This window comes from Austrofundulus limnaeus, unplaced genomic scaffold (genome assembly GCF_001266775.1).
Source record: "Austrofundulus limnaeus strain Quisiro unplaced genomic scaffold, Austrofundulus_limnaeus-1.0 Scaffold21, whole genome shotgun sequence".
Taxonomy (NCBI): Eukaryota; Metazoa; Chordata; class Actinopteri; order Cyprinodontiformes; family Rivulidae; genus Austrofundulus; species Austrofundulus limnaeus.
This window is the reverse complement of record NW_013952423.1, coordinates 1603392-1621559: the sequence shown is the minus strand read 5'-3', so window position 1 is coordinate 1621559 and position 18168 is coordinate 1603392. Positions and strand designations below refer to the sequence as shown.

General features: G+C 40.9%; 1 protein-coding gene across 9 annotated transcripts in view; it reads right to left on the bottom strand.

Annotated features, from left to right (window-relative positions):
- The window catches only part of myo7ab (myosin VIIAb), a 29511-nt gene that overhangs the window by 562 nt on the left and 10781 nt on the right, over positions 1 to 18168 (bottom strand). For 4 of the 9 annotated variants that reach the window (XM_014003995.1, XM_014003997.1, XM_014003996.1 and 1 more), the window contains 37 exons: positions 17883 to 18025; positions 17586 to 17796; positions 17371 to 17506; positions 16913 to 17019; positions 16710 to 16751; positions 15429 to 15566; positions 15104 to 15262; positions 14289 to 14381; positions 14105 to 14199; positions 13734 to 13818; positions 13348 to 13566; positions 10587 to 10904; positions 8849 to 9055; positions 8541 to 8717; positions 8383 to 8472; positions 8164 to 8294; positions 7955 to 8081; positions 7740 to 7859; positions 7480 to 7653; positions 6336 to 6563; positions 6093 to 6263; positions 5911 to 6028; positions 5709 to 5835; positions 5457 to 5626; positions 5185 to 5375; positions 3749 to 3870; positions 3512 to 3669; positions 3262 to 3415; positions 3031 to 3186; positions 2845 to 2950; positions 2385 to 2498; positions 1440 to 1527; positions 1248 to 1363; positions 904 to 1089; positions 707 to 823; positions 547 to 630; positions 18 to 461 (listed from right to left, as the gene is read on the bottom strand). In XM_014003995.1, the coding sequence (XP_013859449.1) occupies positions 192 to 461; positions 547 to 630; positions 707 to 823; positions 904 to 1089; positions 1248 to 1363; positions 1440 to 1527; positions 2385 to 2498; positions 2845 to 2950; positions 3031 to 3186; positions 3262 to 3415; positions 3512 to 3669; positions 3749 to 3870; positions 5185 to 5375; positions 5457 to 5626; positions 5709 to 5835; positions 5911 to 6028; positions 6093 to 6263; positions 6336 to 6563; positions 7480 to 7653; positions 7740 to 7859; positions 7955 to 8081; positions 8164 to 8294; positions 8383 to 8472; positions 8541 to 8717; positions 8849 to 9055; positions 10587 to 10904; positions 13348 to 13566; positions 13734 to 13818; positions 14105 to 14199; positions 14289 to 14381; positions 15104 to 15262; positions 15429 to 15566; positions 16710 to 16751; positions 16913 to 17019; positions 17371 to 17506; positions 17586 to 17796; positions 17883 to 18025 (5448 nt within the window). In that variant the 3' untranslated portion in view covers positions 18 to 191. Of the gene's footprint in view, positions 1 to 17; positions 462 to 546; positions 631 to 706; positions 824 to 903; positions 1090 to 1247; positions 1364 to 1439; positions 1528 to 2384; positions 2499 to 2844; positions 2951 to 3030; positions 3187 to 3261; positions 3416 to 3511; positions 3670 to 3748; positions 3871 to 5184; positions 5376 to 5456; positions 5627 to 5708; positions 5836 to 5910; positions 6029 to 6092; positions 6264 to 6335; positions 6564 to 7479; positions 7654 to 7739; positions 7860 to 7954; positions 8082 to 8163; positions 8295 to 8382; positions 8473 to 8540; positions 8718 to 8848; positions 9056 to 10586; positions 10905 to 13347; positions 13567 to 13733; positions 13819 to 14104; positions 14200 to 14288; positions 14382 to 15103; positions 15263 to 15428; positions 15567 to 16709; positions 16752 to 16912; positions 17020 to 17370; positions 17507 to 17585; positions 17797 to 17882; positions 18026 to 18168 lie in introns of those variants that run through there. The other 5 variants (XM_014004003.1, XM_014003999.1, XM_014004001.1 and 2 more) reach the window with 5 other exon arrangements.

Below are 18168 nucleotides of genomic sequence, written 5' to 3'. Positions count from 1 at the left end.
GCTACACTGTGTATCAGAAAAACTGAACTCACCTGAGGAGCCAAATGTTTTGACCATTTCTAATTAWTGACATCCTGTTTGTTTTAGTCAATATGAAGCAGGGAGTTAAGTTCTACCAACTAACTGGAGATATACTTTGAGTAAATAAAGCTGGATGAAAGTTTTTAGAAAAAATATTAGTTTAAATGAAGTTAAAGATAAAGAACTTCAAATGAACAATAAGTAAAGTATGTCTCTCTGCGGCTTCGATGTTTAAAGAATAAATGGACGGTGTAGCACTCAGCAAGATGGCTGACACTGATCTGGCACCATCGGTGGTATAAAGTAACTCRTCTGCTCACCAGAGACGTCTCACAGAGCAGCTTGCTGCCTCGGACCAGGTTCCCGATGGTGATGTGGAAGTAGGTGTTCCCGCTGCTCCAGTTGGAGATCTTGGTGAACAGGTGGACCGTCAGGATGTCCTGCAGGAAACRTTCAGCACAGATTCAGTCTGCGTTCCAGGAATACCAAGAGCTAAAACCTGGAGGCGTTCAGCATCCTCTCTACCTTGGTCTTGGGGTCGATGAGGCTGACGCCGTGTTTGTTGATGGCTATCAGGAGGGTTTCTGGGTAGTTTGGGTCGGTCGTTTGCTGCAGATGTGTTCAGATCAAACATCAGAGAAGAGCTGTACATTTTATTTATTACTGCTTGTTAAATCTGTTTTACCTTGACTTCAAAAAAGGCCGAGCCGAACGTCGGCCACTTGTAGATGATTTTGAGGAAGGAGAGTTTGGCGTCTTCACGGGTTTTTCCTGACTGCTTGCTGAACGATGTCATGATGGACTGATGGGTAAAAAAAAAMACAAACAGGTTTAAAAACAGCCTCGTACTTCAGTAAAGTCTAATATTTATTATCTACTCACCCTCTTCCAGTCCTCCGGGCTCAGCAGTCGGATCTGGTCTTGGGGGACCAGGTCCTTCAGGATCTTGGAGATGTTTTGGAGGTGGGATTTGTCCTCCTCAAACTTGACTCTGTAGATCAGAGCTGCCAACTGGTTCACCTCCTCCCTCGAACACTTGTGGTAGCCCCGCAGATACTTGGGCAGCTCCTGACCAGAAACAATCAGAGAAACTTTGTAAAAGTTCAGGTTTGGTTTTAAAACTGCTTTTGAAAAAATAAAGACTAAACTGCTTGATTAGTCTCATTCTGTGAAAATAGCAGCTTAAATAAAGTTTAACTCCGTCGTATATGTGGCTCGATGTTCACCTGGTAATAGTGGAAGATGGAGTCGGCCATGGAGTCTTTTCCTGGCACCGTGTTGGTCCACAGCTTCTTCATGAAAAACACCTGATAGGTCAGTGAAGGCAGCACGATGACACTTCCTGGACACAGAGGTGAGGAAAGAAGCCGTCAGAGAGGAGAAACACAGACATTAAACCACTCCACTGTTTTTTTTACCATCTTTCGCGTGTCTGGCTTTTTTTATCCAGTCAGTCAGATGTCTGACGAAGTCGAAGAAAAAGTCACCGTCTGGAACGCTGATGACCTGCGAGAGCAGAGGAAACAAAACTCTGACTTTTCAGCAGGAAAACAGACATTGGAGAGCTACAAGCTGAATGTAGGAGAACAGTGACACCTGGTGTCACTTCAGGAGAACAGTTTCAGTCTATTTATAGTAATAATTACACAATTATTATTAGAAGACAGTTTAAAATCCTTTTATACAAGCAAAAGCAAGTTTCACACAGCCTTGGCTTTATAAAACAGCTGAACTGATTAACAAACAGCCTATAAATTTAAAATATGAGGAATAAAAAATTTGGGTCAGTTTTGAATGATCTGATCTAATGAAAGTTTCAGTCAGAAATGAAGCAGTGATTGATCACAGACAAACATGAATGAGTCAAAGCAACTCTGGGTGTGTTTTTGATGAGGGAATGACATAACATGATATAAACGCTAAAAAAATGTTGATTTTGCACAACAAAGAACTTAAAATCGACTGGCTCACTGGTTGGAAACATTCAGTAAAGCTGCATCAGAAAACTCACGTCTCACTATTTTACAAAAACTAAACTGCCGATGGCTGCAGCTCAGTGAAATACCACCTTAAAAGAAACTTTTAGAAATCACAACTAAAACTAAAATAAAGGAAAAGTAAGAAAATAAAGAGAACAAAAGACAGCTGGCCAAGAAACAAGGAAGTAAAACGTAAATTACAGAAAAATATCCAAAGGAAAAAAAAAACAGCTTCAAAACMAATAAAAACACACWTTTTTGTCTCCGTCTGAAGCTTTGCATCAACCAGCAGCTCATAAATGACTGAAACKATCTCAGTGGAAACATCAGTCAGTTGAGGACTTGGGCTGAACCTTCCTCTAATCGAGCCACAAAGTGACTCACCTTGTCTGTGATCTTAACAAAGAGGCTGAAGCCCTCGGAGGATTTCAGCATCAAACGACCGGAGATGTTGTGGCAGAAATCTTTGGCCTTTGTGCTCGACTCCACTTCAAACACCTGAAAACAAACAAACAAAAAAGTGCCAGATGAGAATTCTTAACATAATGTAATAAAGAAGTATCTCAACTCTGAGGTCTTAAGCAAAGATCAAACTCAGACAGATGTTTTCATGACTGCAGGTACGTTAGCACAGAGCTAACAGGAAGTCACCACAGATTAGATTAAAAGACTCGTTTTTTATTTCTCCTGTTTTCTGTTGTGTACCCTCTGCTCCAAATACATTTTAAACAGAACATCTTTCCTGCATTTTATGAACATTTTGTACATAAAATGCAGATTTTTAAAAAGGTACAGACTGAAAGCATCTGACCAAACTGAGCCAGACYTGTTGGACTTCACTGACCTCGTCTGAGTCGTCGGGGAAATAAACCTTGTGGAAGATCTGGGTGGTTTTGTGCTGGATGGCCTCCACCTCCACCAGGTGAGGAGGATACTTTCTGGATCCGTTCCTGTCGTGAATAAAAAACACGAAGAGGAACCATGAAGCAGCTGCAGGACAGAGTGAAGGTGAAGGTGCGTAGCTTTTTACCGTAAGGCTTTCTGCAGCCGCTGCATGCAGTCTGGAGCCAGCAGGAAGTGCTTCTTGGCCTGGAGGAACTTCTGGACGTGAGGCAGCAGGATGTTGCTGGGAGGAAACAAACCAGTGAGGAGCCACAGCAGCTCCCAGCCTTTCTCCTCACTGAACCTGCAAACACACCTCTGCTGTGAGTTTATTTGCTCCAGTTAAGACCTGGAACAAAAACACCTGTTTGAGACGCACTTGATGTGATTATCTGTGAGCTGTTTGAGAATCTGACAGTAGATCTCATCTTTCAGCGGCTCGGCCTTCAGCGCTCCTTCAAATATCTGATCGGTGAGCTCGTTGACGGATCGAACTCGTCTGGACGGGTAGTCGCCCATGTACTTCATTATGGGTACGGACGGTCAAGGACGTGTTTACGGTTTGTTTCTACGATCTTGGTGAAATATTTAAACCATCTAATCATGAACAGAAAACTGAAAAAGGATATCAGTGAAGGCCAGGCAGGCCTCCTGGGAGAGCTCGTCATGGACCAGGACTTTCTTTAGCAGGGGCTGTTTGAGGGGCTCCCTGGTGCAGCTCCACAGACGCTCCTTCCCTCGAGCTTTAGAGATCATCACTCGGCTCAGAGTGCTCTTTGGAGGCGGCCTGGAAACAACAAAACAAAAACAAGCATTATATTCTTCTCTTCTTCCTATATTTTCTCTGTAAGAGTCGTCGTTTGCACCTGAAGTGGTCGTAGGAGAACTCCTCCAGCGTGTAGGCCTTCGGTTTGTCCTGCTCTGAAAGACTCATCTGAGACAAAGTGATGGATTCTCTCCTCTGATCTGGAGTCATCGTCACCAGAGCCTGGGAACAGGAAGGGGTTAAAACTGACACGGCCGTCATTAGACTTTTTAATAAAGAGACATTCAGTGTCAATGTTTGATTCTGTGATGGAACACAAACAAATTTTAGCTCAACTACACAAAAACTTCCCTTTGACCGTTGTCTGCTGCAGGTAAGATACTAACCGAACACTGCATGAGAAAAAAAAAGTGTTTCTGTAAGGATCTGAGCCCATTCCTTTTGTTGAGTGTTAATGTTTGACAAGAAGATCTGGCTCCACCCACATTACAGTTCATCATTCAAAATCAAACTTAGATTATTTATTTATTTAGCTTTCTTAACAGTAATATTTATGCTTCTGCTGCTGAGCTATAAGGACCTTTGAAATAAAAAAAACTTAAATCTTAAATAAAAGTTCCCGCGCGCAACTCCATTCATCTCCTTCCTCCTCAGACGACCCTGACCCACAAAGACCCCTCCACACGACAGCAAAAAAAGTCACACTTTTGATACACGCGCAGGGCGCGCCCACCCTCGCCAGTGTGGATGTTATAAAACTTTACGTTTTAAAGTCCGTGTTTGTCACACGCGCATGCGCGGGGGAGATGTGTGTGTGCGCGGGGGTGGGGGGAGTCTACCGCAGATAACAGAGCAGGCAGGAGKGGGAGAGGATGGGGAGAAGAGCGGTGGACTTATTTCTAACTTTATCTGACTTATTTAATTTTATTTTTATTGTTTTTATCGTCCTACAATCTCTGAGAGAAAATTAATTTGAAGCTGAGTTTTTTTTAAATAAAAATCGTTAGATTACTCTAAAAGAGGGAAAATCTGTGTCAATTACAGACATTCTGTTCACGTCAGCACCTGTCATCCTCCAGACGCACAACGGGCGTGTCTGAGCCAACCACTTCTTTTGACATTGATCAGCTGACTGATTTAAATGCATCTTAACATTCATGAGGTACTTTACATTGACTGTTTATGGTTGAGCGTGGGCGTGTAGAGGGCAGAACCTGAGGTGGGACCTTGTGCACAAACTCTGATGTGCGGCTGTGATCTAAAAAGGAAAGATGCGCAGAAACATGCGTACGTACGGTTTTATAAATCTGAATTTTTTTGGCAAATGCCATTTCTGCCCTTTGGCCGTACGTTCACTTTTAGTATGGTTTCCACGCAATCCTTTATAAATCTGACCCCACGTGTGGCTAAACATGTTTTTAATAAACAGGTGAGAGAAGCTGGCTCACTCCAACATGAATCTAGATGAAGACACGGCAGAGTCAATGCGAGTATGATGATGAGCGACTGAGGTTGTTATCGTTCTGCAACACTCACCACGATGTCATACTGCGGCCTGGAGATGGTGGGCAGCACGTAGACGCAGTCTGCAGGGAAGTCTCCTCTCTGTTTGGTTTTATCGTTGGTGCCGTGAGCCCAGCCTGAGTTCATCACGTGCTCGCCGTCGTGCTCGTCCAGAACGATCAGATCCCCCTTGGAGAAACTCAGGAAGGTGGAGTCCACCCCCGCTGTCGGGTCCAAGTCACAGAAACGTCTCAGTTCGGTTCATGCAAAGCAGGACCTGCTCTCAAACCAGGACCGGAGCTCACCTGGGTTTGGACAGTCCAGCAGTCCCACCACATATTTGGACCTCTTCCTCAGACCCTCCAGGAAGGTGACCACCAGGTCCCGGATGTCCTCTGCGTTATTGGAGGTGAAGGTGTACTCGTCTCCTTTGATGGTGGCCAGTGTAAAACTCTGACCCTGTAGCTTCCCTCCTCTGGAAAATGTAACTTTATTTTAAACAAACTACCTTTAAAACCAAAGTTTCTGTTTGCAGGGGCAGGTTTCAGCTGTTTTACCTGCTGCTGGATACAGCTGTGATCTCTGGGAACGACAGCTCCAGGAGAACCTGCTCCTGTTCGTCCACAAAGTAAACGCCAGTCCAGTTTACCGCCACGATGACGTCATTCTTGGGCAGACTGGGCCCTGTGAGCAGATCCATTCAAATCTTCACTGAAATGTATTTAAATGTCACGTTATGATGGAGTGAACAGTACCCACCTGAGAACTTGAAGGCCTCGTAGAAACGTGAGAAGAGTAAAGGCCACTTTAACCGAGCGAAATCCACCACATCCTCCTTCACCTTCTGAGTGTTCAGCCTCCGTTTGTTATGTAATCCCTGAGAGGAGGTCAGGTTTATGTGTTTGATAATTAAAAGTTCTGGTTTTGGTGGAAGGCGGTACCTTTTTATGGGCACTGATGATGAGCTGAGCCCACTTCTCCGTGGTTTTGGTGGAGGTGATTTCTCTGTCGGGGATGTAGGATGGGATGAGGCTGAGCAGGCGGTCTTGCAGGATCTCAGAGCCGTAATCTACAAAGTACTGCTGAGAGGCCAGCTCTGCCAGATCTTCCTCCTGGAGGAGACACGGTTCCAGGGGAAGCTCGGACCGGTTTGTTATTTTATTCATTCAGAGCTGACGGCTCACCTTCTCGCAGCGATACTCCCCAAACTTCACCCCTCGGACGATCTGCTGGTAGATGAGGTTTGTGGCCACGTAGTCCTCGATGGGGTTGTGCCAGGGGCTGAAGATCTCCTTCCTGAAGAACAGCCTCCAGGGGGCGTTCCTCTCCTGGGCGCCCTGCTCCTTGGCGTACTGCTCGCACTGCGAGACAGCGTCCATGACGTGATCGCTGCCGCTTCCGAGGGACGACACCTGACGGACAAAGAGCAGGCGGAGCGGAGCGTGTCCTTTTTATGTTGCTCACACGTGTCTGTCAAGGCTCGCTGGCCAAATATGGCCCTTGTTATCATTTTATCAGGTCCCAAAGCTAATACTTTAACTGTAAAATAGTTTTATGGTTTCTCTTTTTCTCATGAAAGAAAATTACATTTAAATTGTTAAGTAATTTTTGATTTTGGTGTGGAAAAATCAACAGAGAATCGACTTTACGGATCCTTTTCTGTATTATCTTTTTTATTTTTAAAATAACTGGATTKTTATTGAGGATTTCTTTTTTTAACTCATTTGCTGGATTTTGATAAAATATATCTTTAATATATAATAAATAAAAATTAATTGAGAGTAAGGCATAAGAAATGAAAGTTGAGTTTCTAAATCTAATATTTTTTCTTTATCTGTTAGGTAAGGTTATTTGTATTTCTATAAGATTATTTTGTTACATAACATTTCTTCAATAAATATGTTTATGTATGTAACAATTAATCCAGAATTGATAATGATTGATTAAAACTACTTTAAATGTTAATTGATTCTTAAAAAGGAATGAATCGATTTTATTGTTATTACATAATAAGTTATGTCTTTGATACTTCATCATTTTTGGTCACAGTTGGATTTTTGATGACATTTTTATTTATTTTAAAGTTATATGTTGTTACTACAGTTACAGTTTGATACAAGGACAAAAACACCGTAATTTAAAGACAAAATAATAATAATAATAATATTTGTTTATAAAATGGCTACAATTCATTAAAAAAAAATTATAATTGTGAACTTATAATTTATAATCAAATCCTTACATCTCTAATAAATATTGACAGAATTGTTTTGAAAGTTTTGAATTATGGCCCCTCGTACATGTGATTTGGACCCCCTGGTGTCGTACCTTATCAAACAGAGCGATGTACAGCGAGAAGCCGAAACGATCTCTCAGGTTGATCTTGTCCGCCAGAGCGTTGCAGAGCTCGAAGGCCGTGGTGGCCGAGTCCGCCAGGAGCGTCTTAGTGGTCCCGTCCATGAAGGTCACAGGCAGCATGATGGGCTTCTTGGACTTTGTGGCCTGGAGGAAACAAAACAAAAAATTAGCAAGCATTACCTAAAGTTAGCCTTTTAACAGATCTTAGCTGTGAACACGACGTTCGGTACCTGCAGTTCCAACCAGGATGGAGGTTGTGTTCGTGTGCAGTTGACAAAAGTCCTCCTCAGCCTTTCTTCGCAGTACGGAGCGTAACCAGGAGGACCATTCTTCAGAAAGGTCCGTAAATACTGACAACAGAGCAKGAAGGAGAGGAGCAGATAATTAAAATCACCACATTTTCACCAGGTAAAAAAAAAAAAAAAACCACAAACCACCATCGTACTTTGACAAACTTCTCAGAGGGGGCGAAGCAGCCCACGCAGAGCGACAGGAGGATCCACCCGCGGGCGTGGCTGCTTTTAGACGGGTTCTGGCTGAGCTGTTTGCAGATCTGACAGTAGATCTCGTCTCTGAAACAACGAGCCGAAACATGATCGGCTGAATACGCCCTCAAAAACTCACCCTATTGTTTTTTTTTTTAAGACTGCTAACCTGAGAGCCGGCCGTAAGATACCGTTCCCGATGATGAAGTGAAGTTTCTCCAGGTTGGAAGTGGGTCGGTCCTCCAGCATGCTGTTGCCCTGAAGAACGTAGTCACTGCCCTCTGTGAGCCTCCTGGTGACCTGAGAGACGAAACTTAGAGCCGTTTAATGTCTGTCTTTACTAGTTTTACCTCTTATTATGTTCAAAGTTACGTATTTATCCATTTACCTCCTCTGTGATCTTTGATTTYCTCTTCAGCGTCAGAGACACCAGTTTATGTCTGACGCTGTTCCTCTTCTGAGTGTCCGTGGAGCTGTTCTGTTGACACGAACACTTCATGAAATCCTTTACGAACCAGACTGGTAATAAGAAATGCGGCGCCTCACCTCTCCTTCCACCTGCAGCTCCTGCAGCTCTCGTTTGTAGGTCCTCTTCCCGAGGGTTTCGTAGATCTTCGTCATAACGGGGATCTTCTCGCTGCCGTCGTTGAGGACCATCTGGTATTTCGGCTCCGGGAGATCCCCCATGAACCTCAACACTGTGATCCACACGGCTAACGCTGCCTGCAGAACGGGATGGGGCGTTTAACTCAGCGTTTTGTCACAGATTATCTCTCTTTAACACTTAGTATTTAGAACGAAAACATCTGTTCCGGTTAGAAGGTCAAGGCGAGGTTTGAGCAGCTCAGCCTCACCAGCTGGTCTCCTTCGTCCTCGTGGAACAGCAGCGGTTGTTTCAGCGGCCGTCTGATGTAGGTGTGAGTGGAGACGCCCTGGAAGTAGGTGGCAGCGAACTTGGAGAACTTGTACTCAGACAGATCTTCCTCGTCCTCGTCGGGGAGCGGAGGAGCTTCGTTCAGCACCTCCTCTGCCTCCTCACCTCGAGGCGTCTTCTCCAGGTCCTGAGGAAACAACGTCGGGTGAGAGATCAGAAAACTGAGCCAATATTAACGTCCAACATGCATTTCCCACTTTCGCTTTGTGTTTCTGTTTCTGGAGGGGAAATGTTTGGTCGAGTGATATCTGYTTGATCTTGACAGTGCTACTGATGCACAGTCAAGAATAACTCCAGTAGAGAGCCATGTCAGCGGTCCGGTAATTTTTTTATGGTATCGAAAAAAGACAAGTGTATTTGTGCGTATCTATATGTTGGTTAAATTGTGATTTAAAATATTATGAYTCATTTAATTACAAGATATATTAATGTTTGATCTGTGTTTTGTTTTTACATGACCTCATTTATTGTATTCAGTAATGCTGTTAGAGTGAAGACACAGATGTTGATCTTTGACTTCCCAAACTGCTAACTTAGATTATAGAGTTCAGTTACTTTTTCAACCCGCTATATTAGACAGGTGGGTCGGGGTAAAGGAACTGGAGGTCCTGGAACAGGAGACAGCGTGGTCGTATAACAGGAGGACACTTTAAAAACCTGACTGATGTACAGAAATTCAATTCATGCTACTGACAACTGTATGYAAGTACAGTGTCTTTATTTGGACTCCTTGCAAGTAAAAGAGAGCTCAGTAATCAGATCTGCTGCTTGTTCGTTATTCCTTTTGTCAAGAATCTTGATAATTAATTTTTCTAACACTATACATAATTTGTGTGTTTGTGTAATATTGGTAAATATCAGTTTTTGGCCATAACACCAATAATATCGGATATTGAAATCAGCTGAAATTTTCATATCGGTGCATTCCTAAGTGTTGCTTTGACTCATTCATTCATGTTTGAGAAATCCTTGAATCTTCTGTAGAGCTAAATGAATGCTTGCTCATACGAAGCTCCGCCTATTTGTACAAAGCTCCTCCCTGGAGCTCAGTCTGCAGCAGAGCTCTTGCCCCACAGAGCTCCACCAGGTTAGCAAAATYGATCCTAAAAACATGGTTTCATAATGATCTATATTTATAGTTTCCTCTCAAAAAGTATCTTAATGTTCAAGTATCATGTACGAGAGGACGACCGAGAGATACCGAGTTGAAATGTCTCATAAGAACCTCTGCACTCGCTCCGGTTCTACAGAAAACGTACTGATGTAGGATCATTTAATATACAATGTTGCTTCTTTTTTTTTTACAACAAAATAAAACGCTCCAATAAAAGGTTGTAAACGACATGAAGCATTGTTGTGAAGATGTCCTGAAGTGGGAGTGTCAAACAGTTTTTAAGGTGTTTAGATGATGCAAAGTCAAATTTATTTTTGATATATGCTGCATTTTAACAACTGAAGACAACAGTTACTTGATGGTGGTATAGAATTGAACTATGTGTCTGGAAAATACATAAAACCCAAAGGTCAGAAACAACTTGAATGCTGAGATTTGCCTYCAGAATGGAAGAGGTTTATGAGAGCTGTGTCTTTGAGATCTTTTACTAATAAAAAGTAATCTAACATTTTTATCTATATCTATAAAAACCATCAACAAGTACCTCAAATCCAGCAGGTCCTTGTCCGTCCTGGTTCGGCAGCGGCCCAGAGTCCCCGAGGAAACCAAACATCTGGTCCACCATGTCGGAGTGGTCGACAGGTCGCTCTTTCTCCCTCTCCATCTGCTCCAGCAGCTCCTTCTTCCTCCTGGACTCCTCCTTCTCCTCCCGCTCCCTCTCCTCCTGCTGCTGGACCAGCTGGTGGAGGCGCTCCTGGTGTTTCCGCTCGGCCTCTGCCTTGGCCCGTCGGATCGTCATCTGGTTCCTCAGCAGCTCCTCCTCGGCCAGGCGCTGACGCTCCGCCTCCAGCCGGCGCCGCCGCTTCGAGGAAAGGAAAGAGAAGGAGAGACGGGTTGACAGAGGCAGACAGGAAGTTGTTTTTCACGTTTGTCTTTTCTGTCAGAACTCAGGTTAAAGTAAAACAACCTGAATTGAACCTCAGTTTGTAAATAATAAAATATATTTGGGAGTTTAAAAAAAGACAAAATAAGTTCAGACATTTTTAAAATTTACTGAAATAACACCTAAAATATATTTTAACTCTTTTCAGTCCAAAAATATTAGATTTTTATTTATAATGATTCAAGATATTCCAAAAAATATATGAAGTACATTATTATTTAGTGTTTCTTAGCTTTAGAAAAATGTTCAAACTTTTCTCAACTTATAATTAATAAATACTCCAATCAAAAATAATTAAAATAATCTGATATAGGAAAATTACATCCATTATTTAGGACAGAAAAAACAAAGAAAAACTGTAAAAAAAAGAATAAAAAAGAATAAATAAACGTTTTTTTAAACAAACCATTTTTTGACAGTTTTCTCTAAAAAAACAGTGAAATATTCACATTTAAAGGATTAATTAGTGTATTAATCTTATAATTGACAGATTTATAAGGAATGAACTCAAGTTTTATTTTAAATTCTTTGATTTATAACTTATTTTCCAGTTGTCTTTAAACCGGAACTGATTTGAGTAAATCTTATCAGCAGCAACAGATTTTAATCCTGTAAATAAGTGAATAAACACCAAAAATAGTGGTTTCGTTACCTTCTCCATTTTTTAAAAAACCTTTATTTGTTTTACAAAAGACAAGCAGAACAGAATAAAAACATTTAAGGCTCATAAAAATAATCTGTAACATTATTTACTGTTTCTAGAGAAAACAAAAAGACAAAAGGTAAAAAATCAGAGTGAAAAAGAAAAACAAATTAATAAAAAAATAAAAATAGCAAAGAAAAATAAAACAAACTAACAACGAGAAGACAAAAAAGGCAAAAGTTATTTTTTCTCTCCTTTTATCGATAAAAAAATAAAAATGTAGACTGGTTTCTGTAAAAAAATGTCGCTCTTTAAGACATTTTAGTGAGACAAGAAGGATTAAAGCACTTTCAGTGATTTAGTAAAACTTKTATATAAAAGATAACAAACCCCTTTAATCTATAAATTACAGATCAAACATGTTTTAACAAAGTAAAAACTAATAGATGAAATTTTGGTAAAAACAATATAAACTGGAGGGAGAACAAATATTCATTTCTATTATTACTAAAGTTCACAACAAAAGAACGTTCCTCTTTTTCATTTGTATTAAAACTTTAACGCTGAATCTCAGTTATTTTAAGAAATAATCAGAAATAATCTCTTTACATCTTTATTATGTAAAATGTCTCTATGCTGTTAAAGTTTAAAAAAATTGACCATCAGGTTACAAAACAGATTATTGTTTTATAGTTGAAGCATTTTCACATTTGTTTGAACTAAAACTATGGTAGTTTTTTGAGTCAAGGGGGAAGAAAGCAACACGTAGAGGAGCTTCTGTCACATAAAGCAGGATGAACAGGATGAACTGACTCACAAACAAAACAGAAACAGTCCTGAAAGAGAGCATTGTAACATCGAGTACAAAGTGATTCGACTTTTAATTAAGAACCAGAGAGCGGAGTTAAAAAAATGTTTAGAAATACTAATATCCAGGGACGGCTGGTATAAGTGGGCTAGTAAGGCTAAGTGGTGCTTATAATAAAAATGTATCACATTTTGTAAAATTTACAACAAACAACGTGGTTTGGTGTAGAGTTGGTACGACGGCGAGTGAGATTAGCCTAATCGAGGTGAATTACTTAATTTCTCACCCGTTTTCTTTCATGTCTTTGGAGAAAAAACTGGAAAGGAAGAGGTTGGGGGTGGATAGACCAAAGAATATTTAAATTAGGGCTGGCTAACAAAAGTGTAGCCAACAAAACTCTTTTTTTCTTTATGAAATTATAGTTGAAAGCTTTAAATCAGGAGAATAAGGTACTGTACAACTGTCAGAGCTTGTTTTTTTAGTAGTGGTATATCTTTGTAATGAAAAGGGACATAATGTTAATTCATAGCATGCTTTTATTTTTAATTTAATTTGGATGCTGTTGCAGTAGTCCAAACTGCAGTGTTGTATTATTTTAAATATGTGTTAGCCCACCCTACAAATATGACCACCAGCCACCACAGCTAATATACAAAACTGTTAATATTTCTGAAAAGTTCATTTCAAAATAAAAGACTGGCAGCAGGACTTTTTAATTAATGTCAGAGTTACATCTAATTAAGGCACAACGTGAACAAATGAATAAAACATCAGCTTCCTTCCATTAAACYGAATGTTTTATCATTTTCACGTCTTTATCGTTTAATTTCCCCTCAGAACCAGTAGCCCTCTCTCTCAAGAGTGTCGACAAGCAGGAATAAGAAACAATAATAAACATAATAACCATTTACCTCAGCCCTGAGCCGCTGGCAGAGGCGCCTGGCTATCATGCCTCTGGTGTAGGCCTGGATGGTCAACACGGCTCGGAGGCGGCGGCAGAATGTCTGCCGGAGGAGGAAGCCCCGGCAGCGGGCTTGGATCAGGGTAATGCGGTGGCGGGTGACCCGGTAGCTCCGGTAGAACTTCCTGGACCTGCAGACCGCCTGTAGGCGAAGGAAGCCGGACCTCATCTGAAGGAGAAAAACAATTTCAAACAGTTATTGTTGTTGGTCAAGTTTAATTTAAAACAGGTTTTTTATAAACTTCTATCTTTCATGACAAGTAAAAAGATGACAGGAGTTTGAGAAGTTGAGACTTTTAAAATATGGAGATAACTGTATAAATAYATACGACTCACAATTTGGTAATTTTTCCTGTTTCGGTAACCCCTCCAGACCTTCTGAATACAAATCACGGCTCTTCTCATTCTGAGGAAGTTTGTCCTGAAAAAGAAAATAAATAAAATTTCAAACCATGAAGATAAAAACTTAATTACATTTATTTTAAAACAATATGCATTTTAAAAAGGGTTAGATTCATTTACAAATTCACTCTGAAATAAAAGATGCTGAGCAGAATCAAGAAGTGTTGTAATAAATTTACTTTGTCCAGGGAGGACAATCTCTCTGCTTTTAATAACATTCAGAAATAAATCTTTAATATTTCCTTTGACTCAACTGAGAAAAATCAGAAATCAGGTTAAATCTGTTTTCAGGAATGAGCTCTTGCCTTGCTTTCAGTCCTCGCACGGCCTTCTGGATGAGGATGACCTTATCAGTGATGGCCTCGTCCCGCTCGATCTCMAGCTGCATGTCGTGGTGATCCTGACAACACAGAGGAGAAAATTAGTTTTTTTGTCCCTCATTAAGAAAGTGAATCAGTTTGAGACTAGTTAGCCTCCACAAATACAAACCTTCAAAAAAATCTTAGTTTTTCCGATCTGCCAGTCTTCATATTTACCGAGGCGGGCTGAGACGATCTGCTTACAGGTGCCCCGCAGGTCCACCTGAACGAAAAGATAAAAACATCAAAGTGATGACTCAGGACAATAAAGACGTTACGTTACACTGACATCAGGCGTCTCGTTGACAGAATATTTAACACTTTTTWAAAAAAAACAATAACAAAAAATCTGAAGGCCATCCGTCATTTTGACAATTTGCAATAACCCCCCTGACCACTWGGTGGCGAGTTAGCGTATCAGTTAGCTGTTTTCTCACTTCATGAACGACCTCGTTAGTTTCACTTGGAAAATCATCACAGCAGAGGAGTATCTGAAGTTTCTTCAAAAAGCTCAATAACGATGATGTTGTTGAAAAAAAGAGATGGAAAAGAGTGTGACAGAAGAGCTGCACCAGATAAGAAAATACTGCGATGACGATATCAGGTGCGATGTATTTTATTCTTTCCTCAATTTCTAATCTGTACTTCCTGCTCTGTGACCTTTAGTATTTTTGGCAACATCGTTTGTGTCTGGTGGGAGTTTTTGCTGACTAAATATTTCATTTAAAATGAATGAAAATAAAAGCTATTAAATGTGTAATTATTATCAGTAAAAAAATAAAGATGACAGGATGTTTTTTAACCCTGTCAGTCAAAATGACGAACAGTGAAAAAAGCCAGTGCAATCTAAAAATCACAGTAAAGGTGACAATAAATGTAATAATTTATGAAACAAAACGAGCACTTTTACAGAGCACTAAACGTATTACCAACGGAGCTGCTGACCTGTATGTGAGCAGGTTTGATGCCAGGCATCAGGACTCGATAACGATCCACGAATTCAGCAAAGCTGTGTCTGATGGGATAACCTGCTCTCCTAATCCGGATGGTCTCCATCATGCCCGAGTAACGCAGCTGACGAATGCACAGCTCTCTGTCAAACAGCTGAGAGAAGCACAGAAACATCAGACTCTTCAACTTTTAGGCCACAAATACGTCAGCTGAGAACTTTGTTTAGCATCTTTCCTGCGTAGTTACTTCTTTCTGCAGCTCAATCTGATTGAAAAATGTTTTTCTGTTCACATCCAGCAGGCTTCAGTTGCAGACTAACCATGGGTTTTTTGAGCTCGTTGGGTTTTATGCAGCGAACGAAGAAGGGCTGACACACGCTGAGCGTCCTCATCAGCATCTCCAGGGAACGTTTGAACTGGCTGCTCAGAGTGGGAGAACGCTTCCTCGTCTCGACGCCCTGAAACAAAAACAACAAAGAGAGACAGTGAACGTTGTACTGTCGGTACATCCCTACTAGAGCTGCACGATATGTCATCTGAGCATCATCATCCCGATGWACGCAGTGCGCGATAGTCAAGCAAATTAAATCAAGTCATTAAATGGCTTTTATTTTGAAGGTGCAGGCAGTCGCTTCTGCCAGCTCCGAGGCTTTGTGTAAAAAAAAAGTAAAAAAAGCCAAATAAAACTTTAATTTTGTTCTAAAACTTCTGGGACAATAATGGCAGCGTTCTTCAGAGAACCGTTGTCTGTGAATTCTCCAGCTGTAGGGAGGAGGATGACGAGGATGTCGATGAAAACGACAAGGACAAAAAAWGAGGTAAAATACAGTTTAGCATGCATGCCAATTAACAACGAAAGCAGAAACTAATCTTGACAGAGGCAACACATTAAGTTTACTTATTGACAATTCACTTTAGCGCATGATAGAAGGAAACAAACTCAGGTTATACCACAATAAAAGCAGACAAAAACTTAACACCAAATCAGTGCAGGTTTATCTTCAACAGGATGGCTACATCACTTTATCGATTGTTCAAAGTTCCTGTATTTTTTCTTTTCGCGGGGTTAGAAAATAAATCACGACAATTTTTACCAATATCGTGCAGCCCTAACCACTACCTCAAAATCCAACATTTAGACCAAATAAAACATTTATTTCAAAGACTTCAGCACACAAACAACTGATTTATAACAATAAATTGTATTTTTGTGTGAAAAATGAGGATTCAGGTTTGTAAATCTGCTTCCTGACCATATTTAATTATAACCTGATTACGGAAGACAGCTTTGATTAACAACACTTAAATAAATTTGTTCAGGTACACAGTACAACACAGGATTTACTAATACACAGACAAAACAGGGTACAAGGTAAAACTCATCTGTTCAATAGTKTTAAAGTAGCTATTCTGTCATTTCTCTGAACCTCGCAGCCACACAGCTTATTTAGCTCATGGWATCTTTCTTTATATTAACTCTGGTTTCTGCAACCACAAACGACTCCTGTGGAATAAAATGTGAAACTCAGGGAAGCAGAGAAATGCTACTRGTTGTTGAATATTTGGGTACAGTTAAACAACCACAGGATGTTGATTTTTACCTTGGCAGAGGGGGCGCTGAGCTGCTGATAGCCACACAGAAACTGACGTTAAAGGTGGAAATAGGAAAAAAATACAAATAAAGAACAGAAGAAAACAGCACAGAAGGGAAGACGTCTGAAGAAAGTCACTGGTAAAATTATAACAGGAAGACCTCAAACAGCAGAGGAGAGAAGACAGACGTAACTGTGTTTGTTGGTCTTACCATGGCCACATCGGCCTGGAAGATCTGCTTGATGAACTTGTTCTTGGACGAGTGGACGAGCTGGATGATGTCTGTGTGGAGGCTGTCTCGGTTCTTCTCCAGAAACCCTGAGAAAAAAAAACCAGAATGAAATACTGGATCATTCTTTACAGGAGACAGAACTAGAAGAGTCAGAACTGAAGATGTTGACGTTCTCTTTGGGAGGGACGAGGATGGAGAAGAAAAGGAATGAAATCTTTGGAGGTGGAGAAAAGGTTGAAGGACTGGGAGATAAAGTTAGAGAGGACAGACTGAGATGGTTTGGATAGGTTCTAAGGAGGGACAGATGCAGCAGCCAGGAAAACGGTTTAAGAGAAATAATATTCTTCGACTACAATAACAATAAACATCAGTTATGACCATAAAACACAAACTGAGAGAAGATGATATAAACGGAAGCTGCTCGAGGAGAAGCGTACCTCTGGACTCGTAATGCACCATTCCAGCAAAGTGTTGGATCCCAAACTGGGTTTCATAGCTGTTTTTAGGAGGAATGTAGTTGGAGTTGAGTTTATGCTGTGAGTTGAGCTTATACAGCATGGTAGCATCCGTCCCCTGACGTAAAAAAAACAAGATATAGAAGTTGCACATCTCAGCTACAGCCGCTCTGGAATGACGCTTTCTGGTGACGCACCTTAGGAAACTTGCTCTCTTCGTCGATGAGTGAGATGATGTTCATGGGTTTGTTGGCGATCATATCCAGAGCTTCCTGGTTGTCGGTGAACTCGATGTGCTGCCAGCTGATGTCCTCCAGGTTGTACTCCTCCTGCTCCAGCTTGAAGACGTGGCGAACGAAAAACTGCTGCAGGTTCTCGTTGGCGAAGTTGATGCAGAGCTGCTCGAAACTAAGGCGAAAGACACAAAGTTGGATCAACGGACGCTTCCTGAGAAACAGCTTCACGCATCTTTAGGGAAAATATATATTTTTCACCTGTTGACGATAAAGTTCTCAAAACCAAAAATGTCCAGAAGCCCAATGGATCTTCTTATGATGCTGCTCTCACAAGACGGAGGTCGAAAAATGGCAGCGTTGATTTTATCCACTATCCAGACAAACAGCCTCCCGTAGATCCCCTGAACCATAACATACAACACAAGTAAATCAACTTTGTTAATTCAGTTCCAGCAATCAAAAAAACAAACAACACAAAATATCCAAATCACAGAACAAATAAAGGAAGCTTTTCAACGTTCTAGCATATTTTACAAGTTATTCA